Below are 22,103 nucleotides of genomic sequence, written 5' to 3'. Positions count from 1 at the left end.
CGGCCTGCAAGGGAGGGCAGTTGAGAGGGACCAAGCCTGCAAGGGAGGGCAGTTGGAGGTGATCAACCCTGAAGGAGAGGGAAGTTAGGGGTAACCAGGCCAGCAGAGGAGGGAAGTTGGCAAACAGGCTGGCAGCAGAGTGGTTAGGGGGTGATCAGGCTGGCAGGCAGAAGCAGTTAGGGGCAATCAGGAAGGCAGGCAGGCAAGCAGTTGGGAGCCAGCAGTCCTGGATTGTAAGAGAGATGTCTGACTGCCCATTTAGGCCCGATCCCGGTGGGCAGTCGGACATCCCTCAAGGGGTCCCATATTGGAGAGGGTACAGACTGGGCTGAGGGACAACCTCCCTCTGTGCACGAATTTTGTGCACCAGGCCTCTAGTTCTATCTAATAAAGAGGGAATATGCTAATTGACTGTCACACCCACAGCCAATAAGGAGGGAGTATGCTAATTGAATGCCACGCCCTCAAAGATGGCGTTGCCCACAGCCACAAGATGGCGGCATCCAGTTCCCTCAGCCCCACTGGGGCTGCAGGCATGAAGTATGGCCAGGCCTGCCCCCAGGCAGGTCTAGCCGCTCCACGTGCCTGCCTCCGGACTCCCCCAGTCCCCTCAGTGCCCCAGCCACCCAGGGCTGGCCCAAGGCACAGGAAAGCCTCGGATGGCAGCTGCCTAGCCGCCCAGGGCCGCCCAAAGGTCAGGTAACCAGGGATGGCCGAGGCTTGCGCTGCCGGCAGTGGCAGCAGCAGAGGTGTTATGGGGGCGTTGCCTTCCCCTGATTGCCGGGTCGCCTCCCGCCCCTGAGGGCTCCCATACTGTGAGAGGGGGAAGGCTGGGCTGAGGGACCCCCCCTCCAGTGCATGAACTTTCATGCACCGGGCCTCTAGTTTTCAATAATGGATAGAACAAGTTAAGTGGAATATCAACAAGGTAGACATGAACATCATAAATCAACTAGATCTAACAGACATCTGTAAAATGCTCTAACAACAGCATATGCATGCAGTATTCTCCAGGACAGATCATATGTTTGACCATAAATAAGTCTCAATAAATTTAAAAATTGAAATCATACAAAGTATGTCTTCTGACCACAATGGAATGAAGTTATAAATAACTTTGGAAACTAACAAATATGTAAAAAAATAAAACATTTCTTAATGCCCTGGACAGGTAGCTCAGTTGGTTGGAGCATCATTCTGTACACTAAAAGGTTGTGGGTTTGATTCCCAGTCAGGGCACATACCTAGGTTTTGGGTTCCATTCCTGGTTGGGGCACATGTGGGAGGCAACTGAGCAAAGTTTCTCTCTCACACCTATGTCTCTCTTTCTCTCTGTTTTTAAGACCCATTGAAAAGATCAACCAAAGTAACAAATTTAGCTCGACTGGCCAAGAAAAAGAGAGAAGACTCAAATTACAAAATTAGGAATGCAAGTGGAGGAAGAACTACTGACCTTATGAGATAAAAAAGGACTATAAGGAATACTATGAACAACTGTATACCAACAAATTAGATAATCTAGATGAAATAGACAAATTCCTAGAAAGACACAAGTTACTAAAACTCACTCAAGAGGAAATAGAAAATCTGAATAGACTATTAACAAGTTGAGGTTTAATTAATTTTAAAAAGTCCCACAAAGAGAAACCCAGGCTCAGATGGCTTCACTGGTGAATTCTACCAAATACTGAAAGAATTTTAAAACCAGTCCTTTACAAACTCTTCCAAAAAATAGAAAAGAAAGGAATACTTCCCAACTCATTCTATGAAGCCAGTTTTACCATGATGCACAAACTAGACAAAGAGATCATAAGAAAACATCCCTTATGAATGTAGACCCAAAAATCCTCAACAAAATACCAATAAAAGAAGATGGAGAAACAAATAGAAAGGGTTACTAGTTTATGCCATGAAAAGGACCAAAAACCACATGGTCATTTCAATAGATGAAGAAAAAGCATTTGACAGAATTCAACACCCTGTTATGATAAAAACATTCAACAAACATTCAACACCCTGTTATGATAAAAACATTCAACAAACTATCAGGAAATTTTCTTAACCTGATAAAAGGTATTTACAAACACTCACAGCTAACACCATACTTAAAGCTTTCCCCCTAAGGTTGAGAACAATAAGAATGTTAATTCTTGCCACTTGTATTCAACATTGTACTAGAGGTCTAGCAAATGCAATAAGGCAAGAAAAGGAAATAAAAGACATCCAGATTGGAAAGGAAGAAGTAAAATTATCTCTATTTACAGAACATAATCTTGTACATAGAAAATTCTAAGGAATCCACACACACACACACACACACACACACACACAAAAAAAAAAAACTTAAGTAAATGAGTTCAGAAAAGTTTTAGGGTACAAAATCAATATATAAAAATCAGTTTTATTTCTAGACACTAGCAATGAATAATCCAAACCTAGGAGTCTGGGTAAGGGGGCCTGAGGAGTGACTACTAATGGGCACTGAATTCCTTTCTTGGGGTGCTACCAATGTTCTGGACTTAGTGGTGATGGCTGCACAGCATTGTGATGTACTAAATTGTACACCTTGAAAGGCTGAATTTTATCTCAATAAAATTCGTTTTTCTCCTCTTTAAAAATAGTTTACTGTTAGAAAACATTACCATGATATAACACATCAAATGAATAAGGAAAAGAAACATAACTACATCTGCATAGATGATAAAAAGGCTTGATAAAATTCAACAAAAACTCATCAAGAAAGTTCACTTCATTCACATGTTAGTAATTATAACCTTTTAAACTAATACTTTCATTAAAGTGGTTCAATATCTTATGTAAGATTATATTGCTAGTTTGTAGCAGGTAGAAGTAAACCTTTGTTGGTTTCTAATCAATGTTATTACAATATCAAACAAATTATTGTGTGTATGTGGAGAATAAACTTCAGAATATAAAAGGTGGTAAAGAGTGGTATAAAATTTGTTACTTTTTAATTAATTAATGTACTTTTTATTTTTTATTGATTTGAGAGAGAGAGAGAGAGAGAGATCGGTTGCCTCCCACATGCACCCTGACCACGAATTGAACCCATACCTTTTGGGTACAGAATGACTCTCCAACCAACTGAGCCACACTGGCCAGGGCTAAAATTTGTTACTTTTTTAGCATAAAAATTACAGATTTCCTTTGTTCTTTGTTCTTCATTGTCTTTCTGTTGTTTTGAGTTATTGATCAAGAATATGCTATGATGGAATTTGAGATAAAGAACGATGAAGGGGTTTGGATTTTTTTAAACTTCATTTTTATTGTTTACACTATTAAAGATGTTCCCATTTTCAATAAAATTCTTTTAAAAATTTCCAAAGGGGAAATAAATGTAAAAAAGGAAAGAGCAATGTCTTATTAGTACCGTTGTGGGAAAGAAGGGTGCAGCAAATATATACCGTAGCTTGCATGTGCATAGAATACGTCTGCAAGAACACACTGGAAGGGTAACACACATCAGCTCTGGGGAGGGAAACTGGTGGCTGGAGGACAGGAATGGGAAACTTTCACCCTTATATACTTTTGTTCTTTAAATTTTGTACCACATATATGTATTATCTATTTTTAAATAGAAAAATTAAATCGATAATAACAGCTAACATCTCTTGAGTGCCTACTATGTGCCAGGCACTGTTCTAGCACTTTATATGTATTTAATCTTCACAATGACAATCTTTTTAATCCTTCGTTACAGAAAAGGAAAGTGAAGCATAAAGAAAATAAATTACATGACGAAAGTAACACAGCTAATATGTAGCAGTTAAAATTTGACTCAGGCTGCCTGGCTCAGAGTCCTTGCTCCTGACCACTACTCTATACTGCCTCCCAGAAATTTAAAGGAGTAGAAGAGGAGAAAGGAAGCAGGGGGTAAGGGTGGAAAAATGGAAGGGAAACAAGAGGGGAGTGGATGGGGAGGGGAAGGGTAACAAGAGGAGGGCGGAGGGTATGTGTAGACTAGACAGGACAATTTAAAAGTCCAGGCCTCCCTTTCCCCAACATCCTTAAAGTTCTGACTGTGGTCATTTGAACAGAATACTGAAGCCTGGGCGCAGGGTAGCTGACTATAGGCTAGGTCCCAGGAAAGCCAGTGAGCCTAGTGGTTAAGAGCATAAACTCTGGAATTAAATTGGAGTTAGAATTCCAGCTGCACTATTTTGTGGCTGTTTCTTAGAGCAAAACCTTTCTAAGCTTCAGCTTCTTCATCTATAAAATGGGAGTAATAAAAATACTTGCTTCACAGAATTGATATGAGGATTTAAAGAATGTATTTCAAGCACAGAGTGAAGGATAAATGGTAGCTATCATAACATTAGTTAACTGACTTTATGAACACTAGATGATTGAGTTATAAGCATAAAAATCAGTGGGAAGGTCATACTCTGTGGAAGAAAGACCATCAAACAGATAAAGGCCAAAGACAGCAGCTCCAAAAGGGGAGAATAAAGAAAAGAGCTGGAGTCATATACCCTCTAGCAATTTCAGTTTCTCATGGAAATGCCCAAATTATACACCACAAAGAAAAAACAAATTCCTACTGTGTACCTCTCAAGATTCCTTCGTTTCTTTTTTGTTTTCTTTTTATTTATTTCAGAGAGTAAGGGAGAGGGAGAGATAGAAACATCAATGATAAAAGAGAATCATTGATCAGCCACCTTCCACACGCCCCCCCACTGGGGACTGAGCCTGCAACCCAGGCATGAGCCCTTGACCAGAATCGAACCCGGGACCCTTCAGTCCGCAGGCCAACGCTCTATCCACTGAGCCAAGGCATTCCTTGGTTTCTTAGCAGCCATTTCCACACCTGTGCCAAAAGTGGTCAGCACCAAAGCACCCACATTGCCAGCCTTCCTTTGTAATGACAACCTCTTCATTAGGGCTGTTTCCTGACTGCTAATGGATCCTACCTTATCTGTGATGGAATCAGTTCATCGGAAAGCATCCCAGACCTCTGACCTATCCCAGTTTTAATTTCTCTACAGTTGTGCAAATGACAGTCCAGAGTTAAGAAAGATCTAAATTTCATGCTTCAGAAACACAGGCTTTTTTATAAATACTAGAGGCCCAATGCATGAAGATTCGTGCAAGAATGGGCCTTCCTTCCCCTGGCTGCCAGCACCTTTCTGCCTTTGCTCTGGCCCAGAGCTGCCTTTCTGACTTCCCATGCTGCCCAGAGGCGCGGAGCTGCTGGGATGGTGTGGAATGCCCCACCCCCGGGTGCTTGGAACCTGTGTATGCAAATTAACCCACCATCTTTCTTGGTTAATTTGCATACTCACTCCTGATTGGCTGTTGGGCATCGCGAAGGTATGGTCAATTTGCATCTTTCTCTTTTATTAGTGTAGATACTAGTGGCCTGGTGCACAAAATTCATGCACAGGGCCGGGGGTCCCTCAGCCCATCCTGATCCCTCTCCAATGGGGACCCCTTCGGGGACATTGCTCTCACAAATCTGGGACTGCTGGCTCCTAACCGCTCACCTGCCTGCCTGCCTGATTGCCCCTAACTGCCTCTGCCTGCCTGCCTAATTGCCCCTAACCCCTCTGTCTGCTTGCCTGATTGCCCCTAACCTCTCTGCCTGCCTGCCTGATTGTCCCTAACTGCTCTCCCCTGCAGGCCTGGTTGCCCCCAATGGCCCTCCCCTGCAGGCCTGATCTCGCCCCTGCCTCTGCCTGCCTGATCGCCCCTAAATGCCCTCCCCATGCTGGCTTGATCTCACCCACAACTGCTCTCCCCTGCTGCCCTGATTGCCCCTAACTGCCTCTGCCTAGGCCCCCACCACCATGGCTTTGTCCAGAAGCAAGTCAGACGTCTGGAAGATGGCCAGTTAACACAGTATAATTAGCATATTACCCTTTTACTAGTATAGATATATATTTTTATTGATTTCAGAGAGGATGGAAGAGGAAGAGAGATAGAAACATCAATGATGAGAGAGAATCATTAATCGGCTGCCTCCTGCATGCCCCCCACTAGGGATCCAGCGGGCAATACAGGCAATTGCCCTTGACCAGAATGGAACCCAGGATCCTTCAATCCGCAGGTCGACACTCTATCCACTGAGCCAAACCAGTGAGGGCCAGAAACACAGGCTTTTATTAAAATATACAGTATCTTAAAAAGGAGAACTTGAGGCATTTCTTTGTGTTATATACAATAAGAGAATCATGATCCCTTCAGATGATTTTTTTTGGTTTTAATATTACATTCTTGAATTTCTTCTTCATCCCTGTTCTCCTTGACATCAGTCACTCTGTCAAACCCTGGAACCAGGAACATAAAGAAGATCACAAACACAAAGAATAGTCTCAGCAAATACAGATTTAACTCATGACCCTGTAAAAAGAGACGATTTGCTGGGCCCTGAGGCAAGATACTATATTCCCTCTCCTCTTTCTCTTATCTATATCTTACCATTTATCTTCCCAGACATTACACTGTGATTTCTAAGGCCTTCGTTCTCCCTTAGTGACCTTCAAGGGAACAATCTTGTGTAAGCTGGTACCGAGGAGGAATTTCCTACACTTAAGGATTCTAGACGCTGAAGCAAAAGCCTGGGAGAGGCTCTTACATTAAGTAGCAATGGGTCTAGGCTGGGCCTAGGACTTGTGAGAAGACAGTAATTACCTCTGGAGCAAGGACTAACTCCTTACACCTGTGTGTCCCTTCTTACTTTGGAGGTGAAGCCTTTGGCTGCTTGTGAGTAGGAATCGGAGACTGTTCTTTGTGTCTCTCAGACAAGGGTTCCAGGAAGGAATGCTTACTCTGTATTGCTAAATTTCCATCAAAGGATTTATTTTCCTCCAGGAATTCTCCCTCTATCCAAATCCTGGTGAAGCAGGTGTCCAAAGGCCTGATGATGTTAGTCAAGGACAGGACTTCTCTCTTTCCATATCTCATTACAGAGGCTTTCAGCTCAGAGACCCACCGGTGATAGACAGGGCAGGTCACACATCGAGAGAAGAACTCCTTAAAGTACTGAAAGGAAAGGAGGGTCCATTAACTCAGGGATTAGCACTTTCCCTCTCTCCACCCCACTCTATCAGCACTTACAACAGCCCGCACTCAGCACACTCACTCAGGCTGGGGGAACAAGGACAAGTTATTGGTGGCAAAGTAGGCACAGAAAGTTGGTTTGAACAGAGGAACTAGAATGTCTTAGATGCAGAAAGCAGAGCTGTAGGGAGATGTGCCAAATTACAGACTTGCCAGAACTGGTCCACTGAGAAGGACTGATGGTTAACGTTTCAATGGTGTTGGGCAGTAGGTGTGCAAAGGTTTCTCCTGCCTTTGTGATTCAGTCCTGATCTATGTGCAAGAATATCTGGGAGGGTACGTGAGATAGGCAGAAAGACTTTCTCGGTGGAGGGAGAAAAGGATTCAAGGGGACAAAAGAAACAGGCAACAAAGAGAAGAGTAAGGGACAGATGCAGGTGGCCGAAAGAGTATCACAGGGTCAAACTATACCTTAACTGTTAGCTGAAGGACAGTAGAGAACAGGTACCTTTAAGACTTGACTCGGAGTCTCTGGGGGAATGTGCATGAAGACGCCCCCGGGCACTTTCTGTAACATCAGCACATGGCACTCTAGGAACCGGACAAAGCCATGTGAACCAAACAGTGAGGCATTGGTTCTTTTCACCAACTGGCGAGCCTTGGAGAAGTGGTACTCAAACAGGTCCCACTGTGAGTCCTGGGCAAACCTGGAGGGAAAAACATTGCAGCTCTGAGCTCTGTCCCGATTACTAACCATGGCTATTTCATAGAGGCGTCATTTTTTTAAGGCTCTGAGACCTCCTTGATAGTGAGAATTGTGATACTGGAAAGTGGCCAAGGTTACTAATTCGCATACAAGTTACTTTCTTGCATGTAAGTCGCATGCAAGACTTAAAAGGAGACTATTGATATTCAGCCTTGCCATGGGTTATCTAGCACTTACATGTAACCCCAAACTTAACCGTCAACCTATATATAAGCCTAGACCTATTGAGGAAAAAAAAGAAAAGAAGATCTCTTCTAATAAGATGAAGATGGGAGATAACAGTATTTAGAAGAGGGTCAGAGATGTGAAATAATGACTTCATGGGTCCTTAAATTTCTACCCTTCCCCATAGACCCGGAGTAAGACTGGCACCACACATTACCACATGGCCAGAGAGGAGTGGACCCCCAGCATGACATTGCTCTGAGAGGTTAGCACGCAGCTGTGCTCATAGTATTGAATGAAACGTAGACACTCTTCAAAGGGCCGGCACAGCAATCCTGTGGACAGAGAAGGTAGCCAGGCTACTAGAAGTTGTCCATGTAGGAACTGGTTTCGAAGGTGTGTGGTACAGTGGAGGAGATATATGTAAGGCAGACACCCCTGAATCACAATGTGGTTCCTAGACTTGGCAGAGCCAGGAGCTGGGAGCAGAGGCCACGCCAGGGGCCAGCTCATGACTGCCTGTGTTCCCAACCTCGGGCCCCATCTAAGGTCTGAATCCCTCAGGAGTACAAAAGAGCCATGCACAGGATTTACCTTTTCCGTAGAGCAGCAGATCTAAGCAAGCGGAATAGAAGCAGGCCAGGCCAAGGATATCATGACCCTGGGAAATGAGCGCCCACTGACTGTCCAACACATGGACACACAGATCAAATCTGCCAAGAGACAGAGCCACTGGGACCAGCTAGGGAGTGGGGAGCACAGTGTAGGACAGGAGGGATCTTATACCTTCCAAGCAGCCTAACATCCCGTGCACCTCCTCGCCACAGCTCCATTTATACAGAGAGCATCTGTACCTGGACCAGAGCTCTCTCTAAGCAAACAAGTGGGAAAATGCCTCTAAGACAGTTTCCAGGGTCTTGAACTACTGTAATTCTCTACCCCCCTAAAGGAAGAGAGAGAGAGAGAGAGAGAGAGAGAGAGAGAGAGAGAGAGAGAGAGAGAGAGAGAGAAAGAGAGAGAGAGAGAGAGAGAGAGAGAGAGAGAGAGAGAGAGAGAAGTCCATGGACACAGACAACAGTGTGGTGTGGTGATTGTGGGAGTGGGGAGTAGGGGGGCATGGATGGAGGTAGAAGAGGGTATAGGGGGATAAATGAACATGGAAAAAAATAAAATGAAGAAAAAAATTATAAAAAAGGAGCTCAGACTGTGCTTCCCACTGCTGACCCCCACACCTATGACAGTGCTTCCTGTAGTAATAGGAGAGGAGACAGCTGTGGGAATGAACAGCTGTCTCTTCTCATTTCATCTTCTATGGGAGATCATCCCCTCCCCTCTTAAGCATGAATAGAAAAAAAAAATGATCTTAATACTTCTTCTTGAGAAATGCAGATCTAAAGAGAACTGAGAGAACCAGATTCTCCAGAGCTGGTTTCCTGAGGTGCCCGCACATCTCATGAGCTTGAAAACCTAAGGAGGTAAGAGCATTGTGAGGTCTGGCTGTGAGTCTGGCCTCTCTGAAAGCCTCAGGCCCACCGGCCCCAAGCCCCATTACCCAGCTTGATGGAGACGTCAAGGTGGCCGAGACAGAGCTTGGTGTAGGCCAAGGTCTGCATGAGCTGCGCTGTGGCCAACAACCCCTCTCTGGAGAACCAACATAGGCTGCTTTTCTGAATGGCCATTTGTTCGCAGTGCAGCCACTTCTCCCTGTCACCCACGTTCTGGGAGAACTGGGAGAGGGCCACGTAGGTAGAGACAACCTGCGGGGCAACAGCATAGGGCAAAATATTCTGATTGTACATTTACACTACATTCCATCCCGTCCCACTGCTGCATAAGTGCCCACACTGGTGCCATGCTGCTCATTCGTTCAGGACTCCTGGTGTCCCTACCACTCACCTCCACTTCAGCTATGAAGACATACTTCTTCTCACCCTTACACGTCTGATTATTCTCACTGCCTGTTCATTAGACAACCCATTTTCTCAACCTGCCCCTCTTCTTTTTCTCCAATCCCAGACTTGCCCTTTTAGAACACTGGCCAAACCTCATCTGTGTTGTCTCTAATTAAGGTTTCCGATTTTTGCTCTTTGGAGCTCTTCAGCATTGCTGCGAGGTCCCTGGTATAACTATGTGCACATCTGACATAGTTGATGACTCTCTTCTCAAAATAGTTTTCAATAGGCCTTCAGGACACCACGCTCTCTTCCTCCTGTATCTCTGGCAACTTCTCAGGTTCTTGTGCTGGTTTCTCCTTATGGCTCTGACCTCTTCACACTGGAGCTAATAACTTAGCCCTTGGACCTTTTCTCATTCTCTGGGTGATCTCACTGAATTTCATGGCTTTAAATACCATTTATACACTGATGATTCCCTATTTCTATTCCCAGCCTAGACCTCTCTCATGAACCCACAGTTGTATATTCAACTGCCTACACAACATCTCCACCTGGATGTCTAATGGGCATCTCAAATTATAGTTTATTTATTTTTAAAATATATATATTTTTTATTGATTTTTTTTACAGAGAGGAAGGGAGAGGGATAGAGAGCTAGAAACATTGATGAGAGAGAAACATCGATCAGCTGCCTCCTGCACACCCACTACTGGGGATGTGCCCGCAACCAAGGTACATGCCCATGACCGGAATTGAACCTGGGACCTTTCAATCTGCAGGCTGACGCTCTATCCACTGAGCCAAACCGGTTTCAGCTGGCATCTCAAATTAAATCTGTCCAAAACCTTGCAGCCAGTCTTCCCCCAAATCTGTTCCTTCTACAGACTTCCCCATCCCAATTAAGAGCATTTTTATCCCTCTGGAAGTCCACATTGCAAATCCTGGGATTATCCTTGACACTTTTCTCTCACATCCTGGAATTAATCTGTGAGTGAATCCCATTGGCTCTCTCTTCACAGAATACCACTCCTCCCCACTTCCTCTGCCACCATAAGCCAAGCCAACCATCTCTTGACTGTGGTATTGTAATAGCCTCCTAACTGGTCTCCCAGCTTCCTCTCTTGCCCCTTTCAGTTTATTTTCAATATGGCAGCCAGAATAATCTTATTAAAATATAAGATTATTCTATCATTCCTCTTCTAAGGCTTTCCATCTCCTTTACAATAAAGGCTGAAACCACTACAGTGGCCTATAAGGCCTGCAGGATCTGCCACCCACCCCTTCCTCTGACTCATCTCCTTCCTCTCTCTCCTTCCCTCCTTCCCCTCCAGTCACACTGGCTCCTCACTGTTCCTCAAACATAGAGGGCATGCCTCATGCATTCACTGTGCCCTCTGCCTTACACTCTTCTCCCAGATAGCCATGCGGCTTACTTTCTCGCCTTCTTCAGATATTTGCCCAAATGTTACCTGCTCGGTGAGGCTTTCCCTGACTGCCTTATTTAAAACTGCACCCACCACTCCTAGAACCCCAGGTCCCCCTGCCTCCACTTATTTTTTCTCCATGGCATTTATTATCACCTAACATATCATATATTTCACTTTTCTATTATTTGTTTCCCTGAAACCAAGATCAGTGCCAGGACCTAATAGGTGTTCATCAAATATTTGTTGGACAAATGTATGAGAGAGAGGTGGGGGGGGGGGGGCGCTAAAATTAGGAAGACATACTTCTCTTCCTTCTTTTTCCTAAGTTAGCAATTCAAATCCTTTTTTTTTTTTTTTTAGATCATGAACTTCTTTGAGAATCTGATGAAAGCTATGACTCCTTCCCGACCTCCTGCCACTCCCCAAATGCTCTTTTGAACACACACACACAGTTCTACATTCAGTTCAGCAAGTTCACAGGCGGCTTCATGCCTGGAAAACCCATCTATAAAGTTGAGAAACCATGCTCAAACCCATGATCAGTGGCTTCCTATTAAATGTGGGTTATTGTGGAACCATGCAAAACGCAGGAACTTGGCAGCGTCTGTCTCCCTAGCATTTTAGGTTTCTGAGTAGATCTGGAGGTAAAGCAAGGACTGGTTTACCTGGGCTTCATTTGCAAACTCCTTGGCTGAATTCTTCTGCATCAGCGTGGCCAGGCAGGCAAACCTGCGGCTGCTGGCTGTGGCCTCCAGGTTATAGAGCTGCCAGAGCAGCGAGAGGCACTGCACCCGCTGCTGCAGGACTGCCAACTTCTTCTTTCTGTTGTGAAGCCCAGGGTAGTTAGCATGCCTTATTCTTCACCAGCGCCCAACTATCCCTCCCCACAAGAAACCCAAGTCTACCCATCCATGGGCCAGCTACAGACTTCCAAACTCAGAAATGTTTCTGGATGCAACTACTTCTAACTTCTTAGACCTTTTTAACTCATCCCTCTTGACCAGGAAAAGTTCAGCGAAGTTTTTAAATAAAGGTTTACTCTTTAAATTGCTATTTTGATTAAATATATTTCTTTTTAATGATTATAGCTCAATAACTTAGGTAGCAATTTTTGTATCAGACAAATATTAAATTGCTACCTAGTTACATATCTGTATATCCATGAACGTACACACACACCTATCTTTACTATTTGGAAGAGACAGGGTAACACCACACTCCCAAAACAAAAGTCCTCATTCTGTTACATCTAATTGGCTAGGAAATAAGGCAGAACTAGAACTGTCTGTGATGTGCTTAAAAAAAGAGTCTGAGGTCAATATGGCAAAACTCTAGGCTGCGTCCTACTTTAGTTTCTCTGTGGCCCTAAAGGGGACCAGCGCAACTTGGCCAGCTTCTCACTTCTCACTAGGGTTGTCTGCAGACTGGCTCAGGGAACAGGGATGCCAATATTTTTCCAGGAATGTTTGGAAAAGGACTCCAAACCAGGTCCAAGGGAAATTCTTTTTCAGCAGTCGGAGGGCTTGCCTAGCCAGTTTTTTGGCCAAGGTCATCTGTCCCATGTTGAAACAGACCTAGACATGGGAAGATAAGAAACAGTAATGTAAATATGGGAAGAGCACCCTGGACAAGGTCCTTGATATAACACACTGGCTCTTCTATTTTCGGATGTGCACTTAGGGCCAACGAGGTGCTTGAGTGAGTGTGTTGATTTGGAGCAGAGCCTGGCTACTCTATCAAGCACTACTAGGGCCATGAGCAAATAAAGGAGAAAGTAGGGTTAAGGAGAAAGTACCCCCACATTGTCAGTGAGCAGTAGAGGAAGGTTCTGGTCTAGAAAGTGATGCTGCTAGACTGAGGTGGCATTGTCATTTGGGCATAGATTCAGATGCTGCGGAAGGCACCTGAAATATCACCTCACATATAAAGATTCATAACACTAGGGAACGGACACAGTGGCTAAGTGACAGGGTTGGGGAGATTTTCAACCATATGGTTTTTTTTCTTCTAGCTTTATTGAGTATATTAATGTGGGCAATGTGATTTTTTCTTTATTGAGATCTAAACAACATATAACATTGTATTAGTTTCAGTTGTACATGATTCATTATATGTACATATTACAAAATAATTGCCAAAATAAGTTAATGTCCATCACCACATATAGTTACACATCTTCTTTTTCTTGTTATGAGAACTTTTGAGATATACTTTCTTAGCAACTTTCAGTTATACATCACAGTTTTATTACACCTCATTACTAGGCAATTCACAGAAAAATCAATGACTAATAAACATGTAAAAATAATGTACCATATTATTTAAGATAACTTTCATTTATGTATTAGCAAGTTTTTAAAAGACAAATAATATCTGATGTTGGTAAGGCTGTAAAGAAGTGTAAAAAACTCTAATTGATATATTTTTGGTGAACAATTTGGCAATATATTTACTAAATAAATGTAAAATCATATCTTCTCCCTCACTACAGAAACATTCTCACAAAAGGAGAAAGAGATATTTCCAAGGATGTTCACCATAGTGCACCTGAAGAATGGAATGAGTAAGTAAACTCTGATATATGCATACAGTGAAATACTTGGCAGCTACAACTGTGATTAGATGTACACCAATACACAAATATGTTCAATCTTCACTATTAAGAATAAAAGTCAGCTACAGAAGAGAATGAGAAATATGATTCTATTTTTAAAATAACAAAATAATAACGATATGACTGTGCATATAGCCAGATTATTAACTATGCTGGGGGTGGCATATGAAGGTTGTTTCACTTTTTACATATTATATATTTTCATGTTTTGAATTTGTACACCTTTTATCATATTATCACATTTATAACTGCACATACACAAACACAAAAAATCAAAGGGATTTTAAAAGAAATAATAAGGCAAGTATCAAGGAGAAATAACCCAAACTTCAAGGTCACCTCTGCTCTCACCTCTGACCGAAGACGACAGAAAGTGGCCTCCTCAAACTGACAGATCTTCACCTTGCGCTTTTTCAAAAACGAGAATGCAGCGGGCTGGCCCAGAAGACTGCTTGCCTTCCTCAAATAAAAGAAGGCCTCCAAACCAGACAAGGGATGGAGGAACTGGATTAGGATTCAGATGATGCTAGAGGTGAAGACTGGAGTAAGGATCTGATGAGGGTCAAGATATGCACTTCAATCAGGTTGGATTTCGAGTTAGAAATGGGGAGCTGAACTGCACATGGCCAGGCAGGAGCAGGGTCGGCAGCTTGGTGTTCTCTCAGTACCACATTCCCACTTATGTTTTCTCCTAAACCCTTTCCAGGTCTTTTCTCACACCCACTTTCTCTCCAGGTAACTTGATAGTAAGAAATCCAATTGAATCCCCCAAGTAAAAGGGCTTATCTCAGAAAGCAGAGCTTGCTCACCATGTAGTTATCTGACAGGTCCAAGGAGGCAGCGGCAGCCTCCAGCAGGTAATAAAATGCACAGGTGTTTTCTCCGATGACCAGGCAGTGCTGGGCGAGGGGCGAGAGCACGAACTTCAGGATTTCCTCACAGTGACAGGGCTTCATGGTCAGCAGGTCGTTCTCAGGGCTGGCTTGGGCCAGCGTCCTGCTCACTCGATCCAGGAACTCTTCCTCTGACCTTTGTGGAGAGAAGATGAAGAAATGAGCATGGCCAGGTGCAGCCACTGTTGTCAGGCATTACCAGGACTCCAAGCCACTTTTCCCAGGAAGCTTTCCTTTATAACTCACTAATTCTGTCTATCCTTCTCCTCCATCACTCTGTAAGTTTTTAAAAGTCAGGGGCCACGCGCCCCTGGGTCTGGGAGAGGCCACGCGCCCCCGGGTCCAGGTGAGGCCATGTGTCCCTGGATCCGGGTGAGGCTGGGTCCCGGGTCCGGGGTGAGGCCTCGCACACCTAGCTCCGGGTGAGGCCACGTGCCCCTGGGTCTGGGAGAGGACACGCGCCCCCGGGTCCAGGTGAGGCCATGTGTCCCTGGATCCGGGTGAGGCCTCGCGCACCTAGATCCGAGTGAGGCCACGCGCCCCTGGGTCTGGGAGAGGCCACACGCCCCCGGGTCCAGGTGAGGCCATGTGTCCCTGGATCCGGGTGAGGCTGGGTCCCGGGTCCGGGTGAGGCCACGCACCCCTGGGTCTGGGAGAGGCCACGCGTCCCTGGGTCCGGGTGAGGCCATCTGTCCCTGGATCCGGGTGAGGCCTCGCGCACCTAGGTCCGGGTGAGGCCACGCGCCCCTGGGTCTGGGAGAGGCCACGCGCCCCCGGGTCCAGGTGAGGCCATGTGTCCCTGGATCCGGGTGAGGCTGGGTCCCAGGTCCGGGTGAGGCCACGCGCCCCTGGGTCTGGGAGAGGCCACGCGCCCCTGGGTCCGGGTGAGGCCATGTGTCCCTGGATCCGGGTGAGGCCTCGCGCACCTAGGTCCGGGTGAGGCCACGCGCCCCTGGGTCTGGGAGAGGCCACGCGCCCCCGGGTCCAGGGGAGGCCATGTGTCCCTGGATCCGGGTGAGGCTGGGTCCTGGGTCCGGGTGAGGCCTCGCGCACCTAGCTCCGGGTGAGGCCACGCGCCCCTGAGTCCAGGTGAAGCCGTGCCCCTGGGTCTGGCCGAGACCAAACCAGAGGGAGTCGGACCTCCGTTACCACCATTTGTCCACCATCCAGAGCTGAGGGGTCGGTGCTGACATGTACACATAAGGAACTGGTGGACATTGAAATTGGGTCTCTAAAGAACTGTTGGTCCAGAAAGAAACTCACTACAGACTGATTCATTTGCCTGTCAGCATAACTATTATTGCTCGTCTCACATTCAGTTCTTATAAGTATATCTCTAGTGACACATGATCTCGCTCATCTAGGGGAAATGATGAACAACATAGACTGATGAACAAGAACAGAACCAGAAACAAGGAGGCATCGATTGGACTATCGGGCCTCAGAGAGAGGATAGGGGAGGTTGAGGGGGGGGGGAGAGATCAACCAAAGGACTTGTGTGCATGCATATGAGCCTATCCAACGGTTAAGTTCAACAGGGGGTTGGGGCATCCGTGGGGAGGGGTGTGGGATGGGAATGGGGGGGATGAGTGTGGGATGGGAATGGGGGGATGAGGACAAATATGTGACACCTTAATCAATAAAGAAATTTTAAAAAATAATAATAAATAAATAAAATAAAAAAAAAAATAAAAAAAAATAAAAGTCAGGGGCCTAATCTATAATGGCAAAGTCCTATTACAGATTTTTAAAAACCTAAAGCCAATTTAATACCTCACAAACTAAATGGAGAAACGACCACATCCGAAGAGTAAATTAACAATGTGCTAAATAAAAACACAAAAGTGATAGAAAGCAATATATAATAATACATTTATCTATTAGCGTATTTGAACTTTGTCACAGCACATCTGAATTTATCTTATATACCATCACCATCTTATCTTGCAATAACCCTGTCATTCCAGCAGGAAAAAGTTAACACTGTTTTGCAGATGAAGAAACTGAGATTGAGAGAGCTTAAGTGACTTATATAGGGACTCAAAACTACTGGGTAAACCCAAACTAGAGCTCACCTCTCTGACTACTAGTCCAGTGCACTTTCCACAGGTACCATGAGTTCAAAAGAGATCGGGTCTTTCTGAGACGGAATGATCGAAAAAAGTGGGCACTAAGGAGGGCTTTGAAGGCTCGTGAACATTCTGATAAGTGGAAGGAGATGGAGGCCACTTAGTATTTTAAAAAAGGAGAACTGTGTGAGCCAGACACACAGGCGTGTGTGGAGGTGATTCATGTCAAATATGGATAGGTTCATGTTTGAAAAGTAGGATATCAAGTTGAATAAGAGAGAAGACTATAGCATGGCTGGTGAACTCAAGGTAGGGACATTTAATATCAGTGGGACAGGCATTTAAAAAACAGAGGTAGATGGTTAGGAAATATAAGTTCATTTTAATATCAGCTGGGTTCAAAAATAATTGAGAAGGCAAATTTATAGCTGAACAAAAAAACCTCTGCTATGTGTACAATGCATTTGAGAGCTATTGGAAGCTTTTCTTAACCACTAAGAAATAATTTCTCTACAAAGAATCAAAAGTTGCCTTTTGGGATCTCTATTAACTTGAGCAGAGATCTGAGGTGGTTAGATGCCTTCCTGGTCTGCAGGTGAGGTGAGCCCAGTTTAGTGGTCAGCTGCGTCTCACTTTCTGCCCCCTCCAGCCCATTCTCAGCATCTCCATCTACCTGCAGGGTGCACTCGTGAAGGCTTCCCGACTTCTGGACAGTTTTGTCTGGAACTGAAAACTATCTATAGGGAGAAAAAGATGATTATCTTTAGTTACCTCTGTTTGAATTAACTGAGGACATTTTAAATTCCTATTTAAATTCCTATCTTTCCTCTGCAGCTTAGTTCACGGCATAATTTCCACGCCCTCCCCATTATAATAATGATAAGTTTATGTTTAGTATTTGCCTGCACACAAAATTAGGATAATAGATTGCAAATTCCTCAAAGGCAACAATTTGTAATTCAAATCGTAACTCCTTTAGTTCTCAAACCTTGCAAACCAGTTCTTAATTCCCAGGAGGTACTCACTATTGGTAATTAAAGAAATACAGAATGTATCTACTTGGTTTGATGGCTACTTCTAATAGTAGGAATCCCTGAAAATGTCGTGATTGGGTTTATGGACACAGCAGAGTGAACCACAAAACCTAAAACCTAGTGAGAAAATCACAAGAGCATATGATGCCACAGTCCACTAGAGCAGGGGTCCTCAAACTTTTTAAACAGGGTGCCAGTTCACTGTCCCTCAGACCGTTGTGCTGGACTATGGTTTAAAAAAAAAAAACAAACTATGAACAAATTCCTATGCACACTGCACATATCTTATTTTGAAGTAAAAAAACAAAACGGCAAAAACACCCGCATGTGGCCCGTGGGCCATAGTTTGAGGACGCCTGCACTAGAGTCTTGGTGGCCAGCAGGTTTTCAACCTTAGTTGGCCTTCAACAGCCTTTATCCTCTAGATTTGACTCTTCCTTTACAGCCGCCTTCTCCAAGATAAAAAAGCAAAGACTGGGAACACACTGGTAATGATGTTGACATCCTATATAATAAAAGCCTAATATGCTAAGTGTCTGGTCCACTGGTCAACCGTTCAACTAATCAAAGCATAATATGCTAATGATATGCTAAGGCCACTTAACTGCTCGCTATGATGTGCACTGACCACCAGGGGGCAGACACTCGAACTGGTAGGTTAGCTTGCTGCTGGGGTCTGGCCGATTGGGACTGAGCAAGATGGGCTGGACACGCCCTGGAGCCCTCCCCCGGTCCCTCCACAGCTGGCCAACCTCCCGCATCCCTCCCTGATCCCAATCGTGCACCAGTGGAGTCCCTCAGCCTGGCCTGTGCCCTTTCACAATCTGGGACCCCTCAGGGGATGTTGGAGAGCTAGTTTTGGCCCCATTCCGCAGGCCAGGCTGAGGGACCCCACTGGTGCACGAATTCATGTACCAGGCCTCTAGTGTTACATATTAGGGTTAGGGCTCAGAAGCACGAATGGTGGGATTGAAAAGGAAGGTGTCTAAGAGAACTGCTGTAGAGAGGACTTGTGTTAAGTACCAGCTCTCTGATGTCAAATAATGTCAGGTAAGGATAAGGTAACTAAGAAACTGGAGTTTGGCAGCACTATGCGATGCGCCTTCACCTCACAGCCTGTGTGAGCAGCACCCTCTCGATCTGTGCAGGACCTGCGTGGCCATCACAGAGGCCTCTTCTGGATTCAGCTGTGCTGGAAAAGTCTGGAGCCTTTCTCATATAGATTGATCAGGATGTCTAATCCAAAGCTGAAACTGACCTCTTCAAAACCAAGGCTACATAGGAAATGTGAATGATAGCATAATCTCATCACAATATCAGACTAGGACACTCACTGTTATTGTCCTCTGCCCTCAGAAAGTGCAAAAGTACAAATGCTCATAGAGTTCATCAGTCAATGACCAATTTCTCCAAGTTACTGGCCTACCTTCAGAGTCACCAGATGTTACAGCTAGAAGAGGTATTAGGATCATAGATCCAATCCTTCATTTTGGTCCTTTACCTCCAATATGGCACCATCTCTTTCATATCCCTCTCCCCTGCCAACACCAATACCAACTTTTCTTCTATCAAAGTAGAGAAAGAGAAGATTGGTTGGATCTTGATAGCTGTTTTCAACTATAGAAGAAGACACAACTCTGACAAATGGGTGAAGTTGCCAGAAGGTAGATTTCACACTGATGAAGAAAAAGACTTTCTAATAGTTGCTGGCAATGAAATAAGATGTCCTGTAAGGTAAAAGAACTAAAAATGTTAAAACAAAGATGCATGAACGCTTATCTGAGATGTGGTAGAAGGGTTACAGACTTTGGGGAACATCTGTCCACTAATCCAACCTTCTTTGAGTAGCTATGCTCCAGGTCTAACTTCTGGCAGTATCTCCTTCAAGGAAAAGTCTTCTTCTACTCATTCCTTGGGCCGGCTAACAGCCCCTTCTTTAGGTACCCACCCCATATGTATGCCATTTTCATCTCCTTTTCCATGTTGGAATTCTCTATATGTCTGTATCACCCCCAAAACTGATCATTTTAGGGACCAAGGCTCATTCATTTTATATTCTTAACCGCATCTGATACACACTCCATACATGTGTGCTGAGTGGAATAATTAATTATAACAATAAAAAACAATAATTAAGATGTCTGTGTACTAACCATGTGCCTGGCACAACAACCCTATAAAATGATACTGCTGTTTTTCTCAATTAACTGAGGTTAAGGAATTTACCAAAAATTACCCCAGATTGCCAATGCAAATAAGTATGACCTCTAAAGTTCCTTTTAACTCAGAGATTACACTTTTCTTATCTCTGGTACTTCAGGGATAAATGGCTCTTTCCACCTATTTTTCTACCTTAATGTGATTTTACCTTTTGGATGAAGAGATCTGAGCTTATGAATAAAGAGAGGTGCCGTCCATATATCCTCTTTCTGCCCCCCTGGGTTTACCTTGGGGAGAAGGCAGCTGTAATCTGTCTGTGATCACTTGTGTTAACACCGAGCCAGTATCCTTGTAACTGCAGAATCGGGATGTCCCTCTGGAGCTCTTGATAGAACAGATGGCAAAACGGTGGAAGGGGACAAAGTCCCCGCCCTGGCAACTCCCACAGCGGCAGGCCAAGTCTCGGAGAAAGCAGGCACATTCAAGATGCAGGGCTCTCTGTTGTGCCTTGGGCCACAGCTCCCAAGCAGCTTCCCGTAACAGAGGCACTCCAAATTCTAGCACCTCAGGTTGAGGTAGGAATAGTTCCTCTTTTTGCCTGAGAGGAGAGCCAGCATCTGAAATACAGAAAAATCTAAGTGAGAGCCTCCCTTAAAGTCCTTGCATGCTACCATGTAGCAAACTCCTAAGCACATGCTGCTAGTTTTAAAGAAATTTAATTTACAATTGCCATTTGCCTACTTTGTATAAAGAATATTACTTACACCAATCTGAGAGTGATATTGACCATATCTAGTACAAAGTACCATGGCGCAGAAATGATCAGGGGTACAGAAGTACACTTGGATAGATTTCTTAGTTGTTCCTCCTAAAATGAGCTTTTGTATTACAAATTATTAAAACATCAAATCATCCGAAATGCTCTGTTCAAACACAAGACCCAAACATATTTCAAAGTAAGAAGAAAGTTATTTGTGGATTATATGTAATTTGAGTATTCTATGTCACAAGTTTATTCTTTCATGTGGAGAATTTGAGAATACCTGTTTCAGTACCACATATATTTATCTTCTTTTTGACTTTCTAAAATTAGAAATAGTTTATACTTCTTTCTTATTATTGCTACCTAGAAGCCAATAAAGGATTATGGCAATATTTTCTGAACCAAAAATTAAAACACAAATACTTGACACATGGTGCTAACAAGGAGTTAGAATTCTTGAAATTAAGACAATTTTGAAAAAATACAAGCTATTCATTCACTATAACCATGGTTCCTTCATGATTAAAATAATTATTTTCCCATTTCTTAGTTATAAGCTTTAAGAGACTGAGGCCCTTGATATATGATATTGATGCTCTTTCTCAACACAGATTCCATCCCCACTCCAACTACTCCTTCCCGATTCCCACCCCAGGCTCTCTGTTCAGGCTAGAGAACAAGGATCCAGCTTTTCCTCACCTGACTTTTTCTTTTCCTCTTTGTGTTTTTCAATAACCTCAACAGAAAAGGGCACTGATATTGGCTCAGCAGGAAGCTCCTGGCTCTCGTTGCACCAGCGGAGCACGTGTATATCCACAAGAGCCCTCAGCACCTGCAGGAGCTTATGTTTATCCCAGCCAGGCAGCAGGTGCTGCAGCAGATCTACGTGGAAGGAGTGACCAATGACTGCAGCACACTTAACCAGCAACTGTTCTTCTGGGCTCAATTGATCCAGTTGGTTTACAGCTATTTCTAGAGAAAAAAAAATCAGCAATGAACAAGCTTTTCTACAACATGTAATGCATTATGTTGATAATCTGTTCGTTTAAAAAAATATAAAGGCTCACTTTCTATCTACCCCCTACTTCACTCAGCCAAACCTCATCAGAGAGCCTTATTTCCATGTCCTCATTTGTTCTCATGCTTCATTCATTGTTCAACCAACAATAATCAGATTTTCACCACATCACTTAAACTCTAGAGGTGAAGCATGAGAACAAATGAGGACAATTGACACTTTGCTGTCAATTATATATTATATACTTTATATTTATATATTTTATAACATAAAATATAT

The 22,103-nt window shown here is 44.1% G+C and overlaps 1 protein-coding gene across 5 annotated transcripts in view; it reads right to left on the bottom strand.

The window, feature by feature from the left end:
* Positions 1 to 6,097: 6,097 nt before the first annotated feature.
* The window catches only part of LOC114235287 (adenylate cyclase type 10-like), a 44,586-nt gene continuing 28,580 nt past the window's right edge, over positions 6,098 to 22,103 (bottom strand). For 3 of the 5 annotated variants that reach the window (XM_028161165.2, XM_054722426.1, XM_054722427.1), the window contains exons 19-32: positions 21,506 to 21,778; positions 20,331 to 20,660; positions 17,523 to 17,586; positions 14,697 to 14,916; positions 14,239 to 14,364; positions 12,675 to 12,847; positions 11,939 to 12,095; positions 9,504 to 9,708; positions 9,322 to 9,418; positions 8,546 to 8,664; positions 8,169 to 8,286; positions 7,529 to 7,727; positions 6,789 to 7,002; positions 6,098 to 6,287 (exon numbers count right to left, since the gene is read on the bottom strand). In XM_028161165.2, coding sequence (XP_028016966.2) covers positions 6,190 to 6,287; positions 6,789 to 7,002; positions 7,529 to 7,727; positions 8,169 to 8,286; positions 8,546 to 8,664; positions 9,322 to 9,418; positions 9,504 to 9,708; positions 11,939 to 12,095; positions 12,675 to 12,847; positions 14,239 to 14,364; positions 14,697 to 14,916; positions 17,523 to 17,586; positions 20,331 to 20,660; positions 21,506 to 21,778 — 2,393 coding nt within the window. In that variant the 3' untranslated portion in view covers positions 6,098 to 6,189. The other 2 variants (XM_054722425.1, XM_054722428.1) reach the window with 2 other exon arrangements.

This window comes from Eptesicus fuscus, chromosome 10, assembly GCF_027574615.1.
Source record: "Eptesicus fuscus isolate TK198812 chromosome 10, DD_ASM_mEF_20220401, whole genome shotgun sequence".
Lineage (NCBI taxonomy): Eukaryota > Metazoa > Chordata > Mammalia > Chiroptera > Vespertilionidae > Eptesicus > Eptesicus fuscus.
The sequence above is the reverse complement of the archived record's forward strand: the minus strand, read 5'-3'. Positions and strand labels throughout refer to the sequence as shown.